The following is a 17,327-nucleotide window of genomic DNA, read 5'->3' on the forward strand; positions in this document are numbered from 1 at the left end:
AGTTGTTTTTGAGACCCCCATGTTGCTACTCTTCAGAGAAAATTAAAAGAGGAGGAAAACTTACAATTGACCCCCTTAAATACTCTTTCTCATTATTGGATTCACCTGTGTATGTAGGTCAGGGGTCACTGAGTTTACCAAGCCAATTTGAGTTCCAGTAATTAGTTCTAAAGGTTTTGGAATCAATAAAATGACAACAGTGCCCAAATTTATGCACCTGCCTGATTTTGTTTATACAATTATTGCACACTTTCTGTAAATCCAATAAACTTCATTTCACTTCTGAAATATCACTGTGTGTGTCTCCTGTATGATATATATAACTGACATTTTTTATTGTAACAACCAACGATTTATACAGGAAAATAATGACTATTAACAAGGTTGCCCAAACTTTTGCATCCCACTGTATGTCACAAACAGTTTTGTCAAGGTTTGCTGTGTAGCAGGCAGGGTGTACTACAAACACAAAAGCAAAACTTGAAACTAGAAACACAAAAACTCAAACTAAAACACAAGAAAATAAACCAGGAACTGAGAAATAGGAATTAACTTTTTAAACATAGGCTGCATCTTCCTGAGGGCACATTTGTAAACCGATTACGTCACAGCAACGCGACAAAGGCTGTCTCAATTCGTAGACTCCTCTTAATCCGGCCGACAAATGCGTCCTCATTTTCCTCAGATTTGAAGGATGGGTTGGATGTATCCTTCGTGGCCCACAATATCCAAGTTTTGGGACACAGCTAATGAGAGGATGGGGAACAGGTGGTAACACAGCTGGGACAAATCAGACCTAATGAGACAAGGGGAAGCAAAACCAGACACACTGCACACAGGACAGGGACTATCAAAATAAGACAGAAAACACACGACAGACATGGACTTGACACAGTAACAAACTGCGACATGAGACACAACTGACTGGAGAATGAGAAAAACGTGAAGTCAGAACTAAACCTACACTAAATGTGAGATGCACAGGAACAAAAACCAAGAAATCAGAAAGCGAAAAACTAGAGAGCTACAAATACAGAACCATAAACCAAAAGACTAGTAATGATAAACCGTGATGAAATCAAAAAATTATAATAACACAAAACACTGGGTCACTTACCCAGGACTCTAACAAGTTTAAAGACATCAAAAAAATAACTAAAAATATCAAAAGTATGTGAGGAAATAAGTCCAGGCTTGGGACTGGCACTAGGAGTACACTAACAGCACCATGCAGTCTCATTGCAGTTTGTAAAATAGTCACAACTGTAATTTTATTAGTTTGTGTTTCTGTACATTAACTTTTATTCTTTTGTGTGTTCCTCAACATGAATTTCCCAGCATTAAATTTGAACTTTTCATCCCTCCATTCTCCTATATACCGAATCTATTGTATATCTCAAATATTTTCATGCATCATCACTTTTAAAAATATTATTAATGAACAACATGCTGCTTAGTTAAGTTTAGACAGGTTAGTTTTGTTAGGTTTTGTTTTATTATGGTACTGGACTGATTGAACAGCAGCACACACCTGAAAAGATATGCTTCCAGTGGTAAAACAGTGCCACCTTGTGGTGAATTCTTTTGTTACAGCTTGCAGGGGGCAATTACAAAAAGTACCTTTAGACAAAACAAAACAAAAAAACAAAAAACAAAAAACCTTTAGACAAAACAGGATTTACAGAGAGCCAGTCTCCATATGAGTATATAGAAGAAAAGCTCTGAGATTCTGTAAGAGGAGACAAGGGGTGTCAAGCCTCTCCTTTGGTCAACTCACAAAACCAGTGCTGACTGCAGGTTAGGGTTAGTCAGTGGTGCTAGTTTATAAGGTGGGGGAAGCCTGCAGTCAGCCGAGACTTAAATGGTCACTTGGATGAGTGATGAGTGAATGTTTTCCCCACTGAAAACACTACGTCCAGATTAACAGAATAATTTTTTTGTGATATAACCTTTTTGTGTACATTGTGTACAACCAGTTTTGACTTGATAATGTCAGTACTGGGTAAAAACTGTTTGAGTCCTCAATGTATCTTTCCAGGAAGTGATGCCTACATAAATGAAAACAGGATTGATCCTTAAAAAAACCTGTTCATTTTCTGTGCCAACCAATAATCTATAGAAAATTTCTAGCTCCTTCACTTTGAGGTCGTCACCGGCTCCCACCTGAGCGGCTGACTGCAATCAAAGAGTGCAAACTGAGCGAGATGACTCACCTCTCCTCAAGTTCCTGTGTCTGTGCCACTTGGTTTGTGATTTTAAGCCTGAGCACTCGTTTAATATACGAGGACGTTGCATGTTAAAAGAAAAGAATATATAGATTAACCTTGATAAATAAGGGTTATTTGGTATATACTAGCTAGTATTAGCAGCGTTTACAGTAAAAAAAACAGTGACGTATTTAACTACACTGAACAAATACCAAATAATCGTGTTGGCTCAGTCAAATGGCGAGTAGAGGGCAGCTACACTCTCTTTGGCATTTGCACAGAGCTAGCTAGTAGGCTATCCTCTTTCGATTAACGCCAAACAAAATTACGAATAGAAAATGAGATATCACACAGGTTAATTTTTGAGTAAGTTACTTGGTTTATCTTAATGGCGTTGAATTAATGAAAGGAGGTAAACTCTGAAAACAGGCCAGAGTTCGGGATTTTCTTTTCGCCTCTCGCTTCACAAGCGTACATGCAGAGACTCATCTTTATGCATAAGTGGTCTTTGTTAGAAGGAAACCACAACTGAGCTGCACCACGGGGAAAAACCAAGACGACGCTGTAGGCGTGTCTGTCAACTTTATCATTTCTTTCAGGAAGTAGACATATTTTATTTCTCGTGCCATAACTTTTCTTTTGCGTGCGATAGAAACACGTTGATGGTGAGCTTTGGTTGAGGAACTGTCATGTCGGACTCTTTGGAACGGTCCACGAAGATCAACTCGTTGAAGGAGCCGGTTGTGAAGAGGCTGTGTGAGGTGCTGGACAAATCCAGCACTAAAGGATGGCGAAAACTTGGAGAGATTGTTGGCAATGATAGACGGTTTAAAGTCAGGTGGGTTAAACATTACTATTAGTACTTGTACTTAGCAAATGACCAGAAATCATTGCATGCATACACTTAACCACCGGTTTATTTATTAAAGCTAATGGAGACTAATGCGATTAACTTTCATTATAGTTACACTGTTCGGTTTGGTGGTTATTGTCAATTTTATGTTGTGGTTTATATTAAAAAATAAAGGTGTAGAGTATGTAATACAGTAATGCACAATTAACCTGTATATTTTCTGGCATAAATAAATATGTAACTCCAAGTTAATAAAATCAAGAAACCCTCATTGAGAGATTAAATTGGACAAATATTTGTTTTTCCTTACAGCGTCTTCCAGGTTAATGGCAGTTAATGAAACTATCAATCAAAAGTGTAGGGTCCAGTCATTATTTATATGCAGTTTTATTAACAAATAATGATGATGACTAATGTTTGCCTCTGTTTTTTTCATCCTAGCTGTTACTGTACAGCTGTAACATTATCATATGATATCACACCTGCCTAATATCACTATTACACCGTGTGTTTGAGTACATATATTCCCCGTACAGTGCAGTCTGCTTATAAGATGAAATATGCATTATTATACCAAAACAGCAGCCAAAACTTAAAAAACAACGTGGCTCAATCAAATAAGTACAAACTAAATAAGCTCAGACAAGTGTAAAATAGCACAAAAGAAGGGAGTTCAGGTAAATAGAGAATCACAAAAACTGAACAGCAAGACATATCAGCTCTTAAATATAACTTATTAAGGAGCTTTGTAATAAGCTTCAACAAATACAAGTGTTACGGTATGACACTAACATCTATCTGTTAGATAAAGTGTTTCACTGATTGTGCACTAAGCAGTGCAGATGGTTTAAAGATTATCATTAATTTGCCTTTCTTTTAAATTTGTGTAAACTTATTCCCTTATCTTAGTCTAACAGTTTCTTATGATCTGAGTTTTGGTGTGTGAAAATGGTAAAGACGAGTTTTACTGTAATACGATTTGAAATATGAAATGCTGACAATCACCTACATGTTTTCCAGCTCGGACGACATGGAGATGTGCTCGCTGAAGGTGCTGGAGCTGGAGGGAAGCCCGAGTCTCATGCTGCTGAGGCTGATGGGAGAGCGAGGCTGCACCACAGGCCATCTGATGGACTACCTCCAAACTTTAGGCAACTCAGAGGCTCTGCAGTGCCTGAAACCGCCAGGTAGAGTAAAACCACATCGATGCTGCTATGTTGTCAATCATGCAGGTTAATCTTCACTTTCTGCATTCTTTTTATTTCTCATCTGAAGCTCGCAGTTCATTGTGCTGTTTGGATGAAACTTATAGGCACCACAAAGTTCTGCTGTATACAGTCCATCTAAATCAGTGTAAATTCACAGTAATTATCCTGTACATGTGCAGCCCTCCAGATCCTCATTCAGCCCCAGTCTGTATCCATTATATGTGGCCACAATCTGCGGCTCAGCTGCCATGCTGTGGGCAAGTCTCCAGTACAGTACCAGTGGTTCAAATCTAAGGAAGAGGTGAGTTCCTCTGACGCGCACACACACACACACACACACACACACACACACACACACACACACACACACACACACACACACACACACACACACATTGAATTTTTTCTGACTTTAAATTGAAGTACTTGCGTTAAAACCTCTTTAGCGTTTTTCCACACATTCACTGCAGCCATAACTTTACTAACTTTACTAGAAATGACACAACTGAAATGCATGTGAGATCAAAAATGTCCAACATGGTCTGATCAAACATTAAATGGTGTTTAAACCGACAACTTCCTAGTACAAAGTCCACCTGCATGATCCGGTAAATTCACCACTAGTGAGTCCTGCGGTTGCATTCTCTTCTCAGTCAGGACTTTCCCATAAAACAGAGTATTTCCAATAGTGAGAAGACATGATTACCCTATCATCGATGCAGTAAATAGCACTGTTGTTTCATCATAGTTAATGGGTGATCCTAAATAAGTGGTTAAGAAACTTACCTGAATCTCTTCCTATAGCGCAGGGATGTTTTTTAGTGAGCTGAGCAACTCATAAAGGTGCACAGTTGCAATTGTCTGCATGTGTCAGCGTCAGCATGCATTCAGTCTTGTGACGCCATGCTGAAAGGGATACATAAGTGTTACTCATTCTGACTTGAAGGATGTAACTTTTACATCCTTCATCATCATGTCACTGTTGTATGAAACACTTCCTTCCTTCATCATGGGTGCTCAATCATAGAAAAAGACACATTCAGATGCTGTCGTATTATTAGGAGGAAGGAGCTCATGTCTAAGTTTCTACCCAAAGCTTTGATCTTTTCTAATGAGTTTGTGTTTTGGTTTTAGTTTATTTTCACTCAGTTTACAGAGTGGTTTTGCTCATTGTGTTGTGTAGTTAATGTTTAAATTTCATTAGTGTCAGTGTTGTTTGTGTGTTTTTAATGATTATAAGGAGGCTGTTTGTCAGCCTCTTCAGCCTGATTTCCCTAAATGAACTAACAGACTAAAACTAAGGACATTAGTTTTATAAATACACAATTTTTTTCCAATTTTTTTTCAAGACACTAAATGTAATTTTAGGTAACTGCAAGGTTATTTTAAAAAATATTTTTCCCCAAACTGTTAACTTTGCCTCACGGTCTCTGAAATGCATTTCCTTAAGCAGTACTTCCTGGCAGAAGTCTTTAAGGAAGTCAGGATTTTAAGCAGTGAGTCACAAACTTGAGCTGAAGTACAAAATTAACAAGTTTGGGCTTGAAGTGATCTCAATCAGCACCTTTTTCAAATAGAAACAGTGCTCCTTATGCCCTGCTTGCTCCTGATCTTGTGATGTAAAAGACTTTATCATCCCTTTTTGGATTTCAGCGACTCATAAAGATCATTGACAGTAGAAGATCAAAGAAAGACAAAGCTCACAGGCCCAAGTTGAGAAAAATGCATATACCTTCCAGTTTATTATGTCCATAATGATGACATAATGTTTCCATCATGCAGAGTTTTCAGGCATTAGATAAAATGACTGTGGTGTCGAAATTGTCTCACTTCTGAGCTGGGAACAACCTTGTAAACTAATAAATGTGGTTTTCAAACTTCAGGTTCCAAACAGCTTCTCCCCAGACTTGGTAATAAGTCCAGTCCAGATGAAGGATGCTGGTTTTTACATCTGCAGAGTCAACTGTGGAGATGCCTTTGAGTTCAGCCACTGGGCTCAGGTGGATGTCCTGAATGTCACCTTGTGTTACGGTAAGATTGTGCAGGTTTATATTCAGTAGATCTGTCCAAAAATCATATTCAGTTAAGGTGATGTTTGATGTTACAGCTCTGATTGTATATATTTCACATCTCTGGGCTTTAGGAGTTGAATTACATCACTGTCTATATGCTGTCCGCTGTGTGGATAGAAGAAATTAAGTTATCAGGTCATGATTCACCTCATGAGCCATGACAAAAACTGAAAGAGACACAGTTTAAATTAAAAGTATTAACTGAAAAGAGGTTATGAGGTCAGTGTTGTCAGCATCTCAGCAGGTGGAGTTAAAATGGTGAGTGTAAGAGCGGGGATTGGGAACTCAAGGGCCGGTGTCCTGCAGGTTTTAGATATCATCCTGGGTCACCACATCTGAATCAAACAATTAGTTCATTACCAGGCCTGTGGAGAACTTCGAGACATGTTGAGGAGGTAATGTAGCCATTTAAATCAGCTGTGTTGGATCGAGGACACATCTAAAACCTGTAGGACACTGGCGCTTGAGACCTGGAGTTCCCCCACGCCTGGTGTCAGGTGTTGTACTATGCAAAACTATATTAAAAGGTTGAAGCAGGCAAAACAAGTAACATAATGCTGGGTAGATAAGAGAGAGAGAGGGATACAGCTCAAATGCTGGAAACTGACCAAGTGCTCCCATTTGCATTGATTGACTCCGCCTACCAAAAAACCTCCAAAAACACATCAACTCTGGCCAAGACAGGAGGGCTGTCATGAGTTCTTACTGTTAGAGAAAGGGCCTTTTTTGTAGAGCCGTTGGTAATCTTATCTCCAGTTAAAGCTAAAACATTGAAGTTTCTTTAGCAGCGTTTGTGAATGGCTTTAGCGTGATGCAGAAGTGATTTTGTAATTCCTGTGGTTAATTGCTGTGGTTATTAGCATAAATGCGCTAAATATTAATTCTGCGCTACAGCTGCTCAGCCAAGAATCTCAAGAATCTAGCGTGTATGCGAATTAGCGCGGTGTTAAACACTGCACTCTTGTTACATCACAATTGTTACAGATTAGTTATAAGACCAAAAGCTCTTGTCTATTCAATGCAAAGCAGCAGTGATTGACAGTTTGTTGTTATATTGTTTGGATAGCAGGCGAAGTATTTCATAATCCAGAGCCACGCCTGCTGGTACACATCTTGAATGTGTGGTACTAGAGAAGAAGTTTAAGTGTGGAATTTAAATCCTCAAAAAAGGACCAGTGACTGTGATCGTTCTGACCTGATGCCTTGCAGTGTGCGCTAGCTATATACTGTGCACATAGCTAGCACACTTGCAATATTTAATACATATGCTCTTCAGATGTTTGTCTTTTATGAGTTTTTGTTTTACTTCCTTCCAGCTACCCTGTGCTCCTGTGCTTGGAATATGAAAATAACATGGATGCTGTGACGAAGATGTGGCCTTATTGCTCAAAGCTAATAAATGGCACACTACAAGCTTTTGTCACTGTAAAATAGCTTTGCCTGATTTGGTTGACTGTTAATAAAAATAACTTTCCCAGCTAACCTATATCCCTCTTTGAGGACAACAACCAACAGTTGCAACCTAATAATGTACTAGTAATTAAATAACATAAAAAACAGTATGCAAAATCTTGCAGTTTACACAGTTAATCAGAAGTTTCTTTCTTGGTGTTGTGTACAAAGGTTTTCTCCAGTATTCCAACATTTTATTCTGACTTTATGTAGATTTTCTCCATTGAAAACAAATGATTCATCACTGAGATATTGTTAGTGTTTGAAGCTCACTGACCTCAGTTTCCTGTTCTTTGTCTGAACAGGACTTGTTTATTTTTGCGGGACCTGAAACTCTGTCACTTTTTCCAGCTCAAATGGGAATCCTTTAACGGATGAAGAATATGTTATGCAGTGCTGTGTGTAATTGTCTTCTTTCCTCACATCATCAGGGCAGAGTTATCACTTTTTAGATGGTCGACAAAAGGTGGTGATCCAGCCTCAGTCCCAGCGGCTACATGTTGGGGAAGATTTGCAGCTGGAATGCGGAGCCGTGGGACGGCCGATTCCTCGATACCAGTGGCACAGAAATGGAGTCCCAATTCCGAATTCTACAAAGAGGAAACTCATGGTGAGAGGATATGGGAAGAAATGTTTTTCTTTTATTGCTTGTTTGTGTGTGTGTGTGTGTGTGTGTGTGTGTGTGTGTGTGTGTGTGTGTGTGTGTGTGTTTTGAGACATTAAAACTGTTGTGGCATAACTGTGTGTATATTTCAGATTCCTCACGTGATGCAGGAACAACAAGGCAGGTATCGCTGTGAGATCAGCAGCAGCTCTGAGAGAATGTGGACCAATGAAGTTGATGTTGTGATAGGTATGTCACACTTGAAGACATTTTGTTTAAAATTACTATTGAACCAGTTTCATTGTCATCATATTTGAGCGATTATTTGCCTCTGTTCTTAACTGAAAGCACCAAGGATATCAGTCCAGATTTCAGGGGCAATGGAGTGCTCTGAAGGTAGAGTTGAAGGCACTGGTGCATGGTGTTTTAAATTGGGTAACAGTTAGCAGGTGTTAGCTGCATGCGAATGGAAATCACAACTTCATTCAGATTGCATGTGGATCGTGGTCTTGGATTATTCTCACTAATCAGCACAAAACTCACATGCATGCTTTCTGATTGTACTAAAATCAATCCTTCCTGTCATCTTTAATGCATTTCATATTTATCTGTGGTACTTAATGAAGTGATCCAATTCAACCACTCATCGTGTTTCTCTGTCTGTGTGACAGAGCTCGATTGCTGTATGGGGAAAAATGTCTGCAGCACTAAGTTGTGGTTACGTGTCCATTACGTGTGATGATGACTGTTGCAGTCCCACACTCAGCATCCTTTGACTGTTACAAATACTCACAAAGAAACATTTAGACCACCAAATAGTTTCTGTGTATCATTCTGTTGTTTTTTCAATTATTGTGGTTTTTGTGGCTCTGTGGGTCATGCTAATTTTGTACTCTCTACTTCAGTTGTAGAGATTGAGGGGAACTAGGAGTGACATGACACAGTGTTTGCTACTGCGGGAAAAAAAAACAACCTACGAGCTTCCAGCATCATTTAAAAAGTGTTTACTCATTTAAACAAGTTGTTTTTCTGGCCAGATTGGAAGTAAAAAAAAAAAAAGAAATCTGTGTAAAAATGTTTCTGAAACACATCATTTAAATCCAGTGGTGTAGTATCCCACTGTGGACCACTATGAGAACAGTTGCAAGCCATTTTAAGTTGAATGCTCAGTCACATTTATTTGAGCTGAATCAGATGCAACAGGGGAAAATATTACTTAAATACTGAAACAATAAATGCTTTTTGCTCACTGTTTCATGCATCTGTTTGCTTCCCCTGAATCTCTGTAGAGTCTATAAATGAAATGTAGACAAAGAGCAGACTGATCATGTGTCCTTGTGCACAAAGAGACGTTAGCAGATTACTTCAGTGTTGGTTTTGGTCTTTTCTTTCTTATTAATTCTGAATATTATTACTATTACTTTTATTACTATTAAGTTTCACCCTTTCATTTAACTAATCAGTTTTGTACGCTAAACTTGAGTGATAATGATTTTTTTTTTTCCTAGATGACATTTACGCCATTGGAGAAGGTAAGAGGAACCACGCGCAGCAAGCATAGACATCAAATATTTCTCTTAAACAGCACTTCCTATGTTATGCTTGGCTTTGTGTTGACTTTCTTGTTGTTTTTTAGGTTCCAATGAATTCTTCCTAAACAGTATTCCTGAACAACTTTATGGTGAGTGTCTTTATGCAGGACTGATAGCTGGTGCACAGTTCCTCTACTTTGCATGTGCGATACTACTGCGATCAGTTTCAGTCTCAGTACTTACGCCAACACAAAGATGTGAAACCTTCTTGTAGCACAGTGTTAGCAGCCACACACAAGGACAAAATAACACTTTGCAGCATCATGCACTAAACACCAGAGAATAACACCCACTAAAAAAAGCTACTCACCAAAAAAGGAAAAGCTTCACAAAAGGCTGGCGTGTTTTATGACATCAGCGTGATAATAATGTCACTGTTGTATGAAACACTTCCTTCCTTCCTCCCTCCATTTCTTGGTTATTATGATTCTTATCATCTCTACCTCAGTTTCTAGTTTATGCAAACAATAAACCACAAATGCTGTGAATGTATGTAAATTTCCCGTTTCTTCTGATGGATGTTTTTCTTGCTCTAACATGTACTGTGCAGCCATGCAAAAAAAATAGGAACTGCCATTGGAAATCATTGTTTATTGTAGTCTAACTGAACAAACGATCCTGTGCAAAACAGTACCAGCAGATTTACTCAAATAAGGACAGGAAAAAAACATGGACTTTGTTGTCATTTACATGATATTAAAAGTAAGCAAAGCAGATGAGTCGTATGTGGGGGGAAAAAGGAAAGCCCCTGCGTTATTACACCTTTAAACCGATACTACTTAACGTCATGTTCCAGTGAACTTTGCCTTTGTTCTGATGTTCGCTACACACCTGTAAGGTTTCATAACTGGATTTTGCACCGTTGTCACACATGTCATTTTATTTTGCAGCGCTTCCGCCTTCAGTTATTTTCTGTTTCCACTTCACTTTCCAGTTCTGAAACCATGTATGTCATTGATTTTTGGATGGTATTCCTTTTATTACATTCATCATTTTCTCCCTTTCATGTGTTTGATCCCAGCAACTGACAAAGTGGCCCTGCTGATCGGAAACCTGTCTTACCAGAACCACCCGCAGCTTAAAGCTCCAATGGTGGATGTTTATGATCTCACTAACCTCCTGCGGCAGCTAAACTTCAAGGTGGTTTCGCTACTAGACCTCACAGAGTCAGAGATGAGAAATGCTGTAGATGAGTTTCTACTGCTGCTTCACAAAGGAGTCTATGGTACGTTTGCATTTGACTTACCTCTGAGCGGTTTGGGCCATTGTTTCAGCCCAGAAGGTGACAGAAATATACGGATCCCAAAACACAGCATGAAAGAGAAACACTACCATTTTAATCCTTCTAATCTAAGCATAAACAATATTTAGATAAAATAAGAAAATATAAATGAATGCATAGCATTTTCAAGATTATTTATAACTTAACAAATGTTATTCTAATTAAATAAACATTAAATAACAACAGTAAAAAAAGCTGTATGCAACCAGATCTTGTATCTCTCAGCTGCCTGACTGAAATGCCGACTTTCCTCTTTAGGTCTGCTGTACTATGCTGGTCACGGATATGAAAACTATGGAAACAGTTTCATGGTGCCAGTAGATGCTCCAAATCCGTACCGCTCAGCCAACTGTTTGTGTGTGCAGAGCATCCTTAAACTGATGCAGGAAAAGGAGACGGACCTCAATGTTTTTCTGCTGGACATGTGCAGGAAGAGGTGAGTGCTAGAGTCATTCAGAAAAAATCAAGAGAACACAGATCATCACTGTATAACACACAGTCAGTTAAACCGCCGGGGTATCCGTCTGTCCTGCTACAAAGCAGGAAACATTGTGAACCCATTTTAGCAGCGTTGGTTCAAATAAAAGTGATACCAGTGGCACTGAGCAGGTAACAAGAAGACATCGCCCCCAAAAGGAAAGGTTGCACAAGCGGCCGTTACTGACCACTGCTATAACTGCATTGAGGCAACAGTTTTGGTGCTATATAAATAAAATTGAACTGAATTGCTCTCTCCTCGTCCCTCCTGACTGATTCTCTCTAGTTTTGGTGTTTGTTAGTGGCATTGTCACTGCTCATACCATGAGATGGTATCTACAGCCCATTCAGGGTGCACAGGTAGTCCACCTTCTCCAGGATGGCACATCTGTATGTGTCATCACAAGAAGGTTTGCTGTGTCTCCCGACACAGTCTCAAGATTGTGGAGGGTGTAGCAGAAGATTCACACCGAGCACATGTGACAAAGTATCTGGAGACACCTTGGTGAACAATATGCCTGTAACATCATCCAACATGATTTGTTTGTATTGGGTCAGTGTTGGTCTGGGGAGGCATATCCTTTGAAGATCAGACCTAAACATGCTAGCCAGCACTACACTGATTGCTGTTTGGTATGGGGATAAAAGACCATGTGTCAAATTAAGCCACGGACTATCCAGGAGCTCTCGATGTCCTGATCCAGGTCTGTGAGAAGATCAAACAGGATGTAATCCGGCATCTCATTACGAGCATGTACGTCGACCTTCAAGACCCAATGTCTGCTTTGAGTGTTCCTCTAATTTTCTTTGAGCACTGCATATATTCTGTTTTCTTTAAGAAAAGGACAGTTAGGAAACTATTGTCTCTCTAGCTTAAAGTTTAGAAAGTATCAAAATTTTACATATTTATTTTCAGGAATATTCACGATGACAGCACTTCAAACGTCGTCCTGAGGGTTACCGCCAACATTGTCTTTGGATATGCTACGTAAGTCCATAAATTAACTTCATACATGGTTTTGGTTTCCCAGATATGAAGTGTTGAATTATTTGTTTGGCTGTTCAGGTGCCAAGATGCAGAGGCCTTTGAGCTGAGCTCCACCGGCTTCACCAACGGTGTGTTTGTCAAGTTTCTGAAGAAGCGCCTGCTGGATGACGAGAAGATCACTGTGGTGCTGGACAGAGTCGCCGAGGGTAAGAAACAACACAAAAGTACAGCATATGCTAACATCAGAGACAATGTAGGAAGCACTTAGTTAAAAGATGATCAGCAGAGCATTTTGAATCCTTTGGCAAAATTTAAATTAAATTGCATTTCAGTTACTGTGTTTCCTGCAGGATGTGTTTCAGCGGTCAGTTTAATGAAAAGAATAAAACAATTTAATTAAACGTATTCTGCTTTCCATTATTCTTCCATGCTTGTTGGCTAATGGAGTTTCCTTCAAGGACCCACAAGTTTATGATCCATTAGCTTTTGTTAAATTAAAAATCCAATGCCTCTCAACTCCCAATGCAATGTTTTTAATCTGATTGCGTTTCAGGTCATGTAAGGATGTTTTGGCTTTTTGTGTTATAATAACTGCAGACTGTCTGATTTATGTTTTGTGCACAGATATGGGCCAGTTTGACGCTACAAAGGGGAAGCAGGCTCTGGAGATCCGCAGCAGTCTGTCGGAGAGGAGAGCGCTGACGGATCCTATTTTGCCCGGAGACAGCGCTGATCTCGCTCATGCCCACAGCCGACAGTGGGCAAAAGCTCACGGTGAGTTTAGTACTAGAGATTTAAAGCATTTTTTTTATATGTTAAAAACCTTATTTGCCTATGGCAGCTCAGAACTGGAGGCTCAGTCAGATTTTTACAAATGGTGAAAAAGTGCTCAGCTTATACTGGTAGAAACTTGGTGAAGGGGCAACAATCAGTAGAGTGAGAGACGCACCCTGTAACAGCCACGGTGCCTCTTCTAGTATTTGCCCCTACAATGGAGAAGTCATTCGCTCTTACTGTTGTAAATCTTGCTTTCACAGTGTCTGAGGGGGACCCAGTTCCTCTAAATATTGTCCCAACCTGTTAGGTTACTCACTTTAAATGCTGCTTTTTCTTTCGTGCCTGTTTTATTTGTGGCATTTGAGAGAGAAGCAGTGAAAGCATTCAGTATTTTACAAACTAAAGACATTTTTGGTGAATGAGTGATATATATTTGACATATTGTTGTGTTAGTCATTATTTAGTTGTACTAAAAGGACTGTAATGCATATTTAGCATTTTTCTTTCAATTCTTTTAGGCACAAGGGCAATGTAAAAACAAAAAACTATTCACACACACATGATTAATAATAATAAAGCTGTTATTATTAATCTTTGGGACATGGGAGTCAAAGTTTTTCAGTTTTCATTTTAAGTAAATGGTTACAGGTGGACTTTCGGTCAAATGTATGCAAACTTAAATGTATGTGAGTCTAAATTCGTTTCTGTATTTTACTGCAGAACTTCCTGAGAGTATGTGTCTCAACTTTGACTGCGGCGCTCAGATTAAGTTGGGCTTCGCTGCGGAGTTCTCCAATGTGCTCGTGATTTACACTCACATCGTTAAGAAACCTACAGACATGTCCTTCTGTCAAGCACACGTCACTGACTTCTCACAGGTATGCTCTCATGAATCTGAAAGCAGAACATACATTTGTATCTGTCTATCACTAAGCAGTGAAGGAGAAGTTACACCATAAGTGTCTGTAAATATGCAACTTTTTCTGTTTGTGAAAACTCCCTTAGGACCTTGATGTGGATCCTAAATTGATGAATAGAGAAACTCCAGAGGAGACAGGGATCTACCTCCTGTCCAGCAGTCTGCCGCAACACTGTCTCTACACCAGACTCAGCTCACTGCAGAAGCTTAGGGTAAGAATTATAAATATTTACAGTATATCGCTTAGTGTGCTAGATTTCGGAGCTGGACATAACTGGAGGAAATATAGAGTGCTGGATCCAGCTAACATCATGGTTAATTTGAGGTCTGAGACTGGTGAGCTGATCGGAGCGTAGTGGGATGTGTTTCATGGAGTTTTAACTATACTCGCACTTCCCAGGCCACAGTGTGAATGTAACTGGCTTTTTTCTGGTTGATGGATAAGTTGATCTGAGGAGTAGGAATAGATGTGGAGATATTACACAAAGGGTGGAGCAATCCCTAACGTGTGTCTGGATATTAAGCTACCAGCTGTGGAGTGCATTCATGTTACTTGCTGAGGGAATTATATCCTTTCAATCCTGTTGCTGTTTGAATTCAGCTTGAATTTAGTTTGAATGAGTACACATTTGCTATTCTTTCCATCAGAGGTCATCCAAATGAATAACTGTGATGAATGTTTATGGAAAATTAATGATTTCTCCTGACCACCTTCTGCACCACTTAATGGATAGGCAGAGAAGCTTTGTATAACATCTGTAACATCTGCTCCGCTGCTACATCGACATCTGCGGATAATCTTTACTCTTCAGCTATAAAAGATGATGGTTAATGGTCAGGGTCACAACATGTTGATGTCAGAGATCAACGAATGTGAAAATCAAATTTGTTGAAAATCAAATAGGATTTTCACATGTGGATCTTCTAGGAGGCTGTGAGGCATTATTAAATGCTGTATTTGTATAGCACTTTACACATTCAGTCATCCACCCATTCACACACTGGTGATGGCAAGCTACATGTAGCCACAGCCACCCCAGATTATGATTTATTAAGATCTTCTCCTCTTGCTAATCCTCGCTAATCTCTGATCTAATAGATATAGTGATGTTTGCGTGTGTAAAGGAAAAGTCATTAAACTTTTCCTCTTGTATAGATAAACTATTGAATAGTTGACACATAGAAAACTTATAGGATCACTGGAAGTAGGAGGATTTACCTGGTCACCATAAAGTTTATTCACAGTTGTTAAGATGATTTATAATTCAGAAATTATTTGATGTGGTTTCATTTTGTGCTACAACAGCTTTGAGTGTTGATTAATACAACTTTTTGTGTGCTAACACCTCATGCAACAGGAGGAGCTGGTCTTCACCGTGTGCCTTCAGGGAACCTTCACTGCTATGGACGACGATCATCCGATCCACTGGACGAAAAGCGTCAACATTGGAAAGCCGCTGATAGCCCGACTGGATCTCCACCGGGCCATGCGGCGAAACAGCTGCCTGCAGACCTGCCTGATGCCCCACAGTCCATCCCACAGCCCCTGTCACAGCCCTGGACCCGAACACCGCCACCACCTCTATCACGGGTCACACCAGGCCCAGGACTACAACCGCCTCTCCCCGCAGCATCGCTATTTGGACATCGGTGAGCATCTGCAGGGCGCAGTTGGAGGCTGCGGGGATATCTACTATGAAAATCTCAGCCAGTGTCGCTATGACCCACCGTACACCTCCGGTGGGCTTTCGAGCTCACCAGGCAGGCTCAGCATTCCCATAGAGACCACAGACGACATCAACGAGCTGCAGACTGTGTTCATCAACAGTCTGCAGCTACAGCCACAGTGAGACAGAATAGAAGCTTTAAATGTCTGTAGTTCTGAATCTATATTACTGCTGCTCTTGTTACATATTTCAAATGTATATTTTATACATCGGTTGTTTCAGAAAGTGTTATGCTGACCTTTGTAAATCTGTTTTGAGAACTGAAAACATGTATTTGAGTAAACTGACTAATAGGTCCTCATGTAACAGTATTTCAGAGACTTAAAAATAGAGCTGAAACTATTTTTCTTAGCCAGATGCATTTAAACTACAAACTAGGTGGGCATTAAAATAAAAACGGTACATGGTATGCATTTTATCAAATAAACCTGAGAAAAAGAGGTGGTTTACATCCATGTTTGTATTCCTGTATTTATAATTATTACTTATACATTTGTGACTTGTCAGCTTTTTTGTTATTATATATGAAGGTTAAGGGTGGTGCAGTGGTTAGCACTCTTGCCTCACAGCAAAAGTCTTGGGTCTTGGGTTTGAATCCACCAGCTGGATGAGGAATTTGTGTGTATTTTTATGTTCTCTCTGCTTTCACTGTGTAAATATATGAATGGGTTAACTGGTGATATATCATTACAGCCATCAAATACTGGTTCAAAAAGTATAATTCTATAATATTATTTTCCTCTGAATTGTAGAAATAGCATAAATTGGAAATAATCTTATAGTGGATCGCCCTTTCCTTATTTTATCTTACATATATACCATTAAAGTATATATGTAAGATATGGCCCTCATTTATAAAGTGCTTTACAAACCTGAACATTACGGCTAACCCTGGATTTTCCCGTTTGAATGCAACTAGCCAAACAGCGAAGAGCCACTTACTGCTGAAGAGACAGAGTGAAAGTGAACAGTAAATCCTTAACATAAAACTCATTGTTGCAATGGGAGACAGCACAGATGTGATCAACTTAAACTGAATTTTAGTTTTAGTGACCTTATTTTCCTCTGCGTTATCGATTCTGTCACTAGTTTCGGAACCAACCAACCACACGAGACTTTAACCCCTTAGTTATTAAACCTGGCTTCAGTTTCTGAGAGTAGGGCCCAAC

At 39.5% G+C, this 17,327-nt stretch overlaps 1 protein-coding gene across 2 annotated transcripts; it reads left to right on the top strand.

Annotated features, from left to right (window-relative positions):
• The first annotated feature begins 2,260 nt into the window (after positions 1-2,260).
• Positions 2,261-16,613, top strand: malt1 (MALT paracaspase 1). 2 transcript variants are annotated; one of them, XM_026188934.1, is made up of 18 exons: positions 2,262-2,771; positions 2,860-3,045; positions 4,081-4,247; positions 4,448-4,569; positions 6,152-6,299; positions 8,224-8,402; positions 8,549-8,645; positions 8,745-8,792; positions 9,905-9,928; positions 10,033-10,077; positions 11,010-11,213; positions 11,529-11,706; positions 12,664-12,735; positions 12,814-12,941; positions 13,360-13,509; positions 14,233-14,390; positions 14,518-14,643; positions 15,790-16,613. In XM_026188934.1, the coding sequence occupies exons 2-18, from the start codon at positions 2,897-2,899 to the stop codon at positions 16,279-16,281; spliced, it is 2,487 nt and encodes an 828-aa protein (XP_026044719.1). In that variant the 5' UTR covers positions 2,262-2,771; positions 2,860-2,896; the 3' UTR covers positions 16,282-16,613. The 2 variants fall into 2 exon arrangements, with proteins under 2 accessions (XP_026044721.1, XP_026044719.1); XM_026188936.1 differs by lacking the exon at positions 8,745-8,792 and having other exon boundaries at positions 2,261-3,045.
• Positions 16,614-17,327: the final 714 nt, after the last annotated feature.

The sequence above is a fragment of the Astatotilapia calliptera genome, chromosome 12 (assembly GCF_900246225.1).
Source record: "Astatotilapia calliptera chromosome 12, fAstCal1.2, whole genome shotgun sequence".
In the NCBI taxonomy this organism is placed as follows: domain Eukaryota; kingdom Metazoa; phylum Chordata; class Actinopteri; order Cichliformes; family Cichlidae; genus Astatotilapia; species Astatotilapia calliptera.

Bases quoted from the DNA above. Each gene is read 5' to 3' on its own strand.
- malt1 (XM_026188934.1), top strand. From the start codon at position 2,897: ATGTCGGACTCTTTGGAACGGTCCACGAAGATCAACTCGTTGAAGGAG. The intron at 11,707-12,663 runs GTGAGTGCTAGA...ATTTATTTTCAG, and splicing joins CTGGACATGTGCAGGAAGAG to GAATATTCACGATGACAGCA. The intron at 12,942-13,359 runs GTAAGAAACAAC...TTTTGTGCACAG, and splicing joins GCTGGACAGAGTCGCCGAGG to ATATGGGCCAGTTTGACGCT.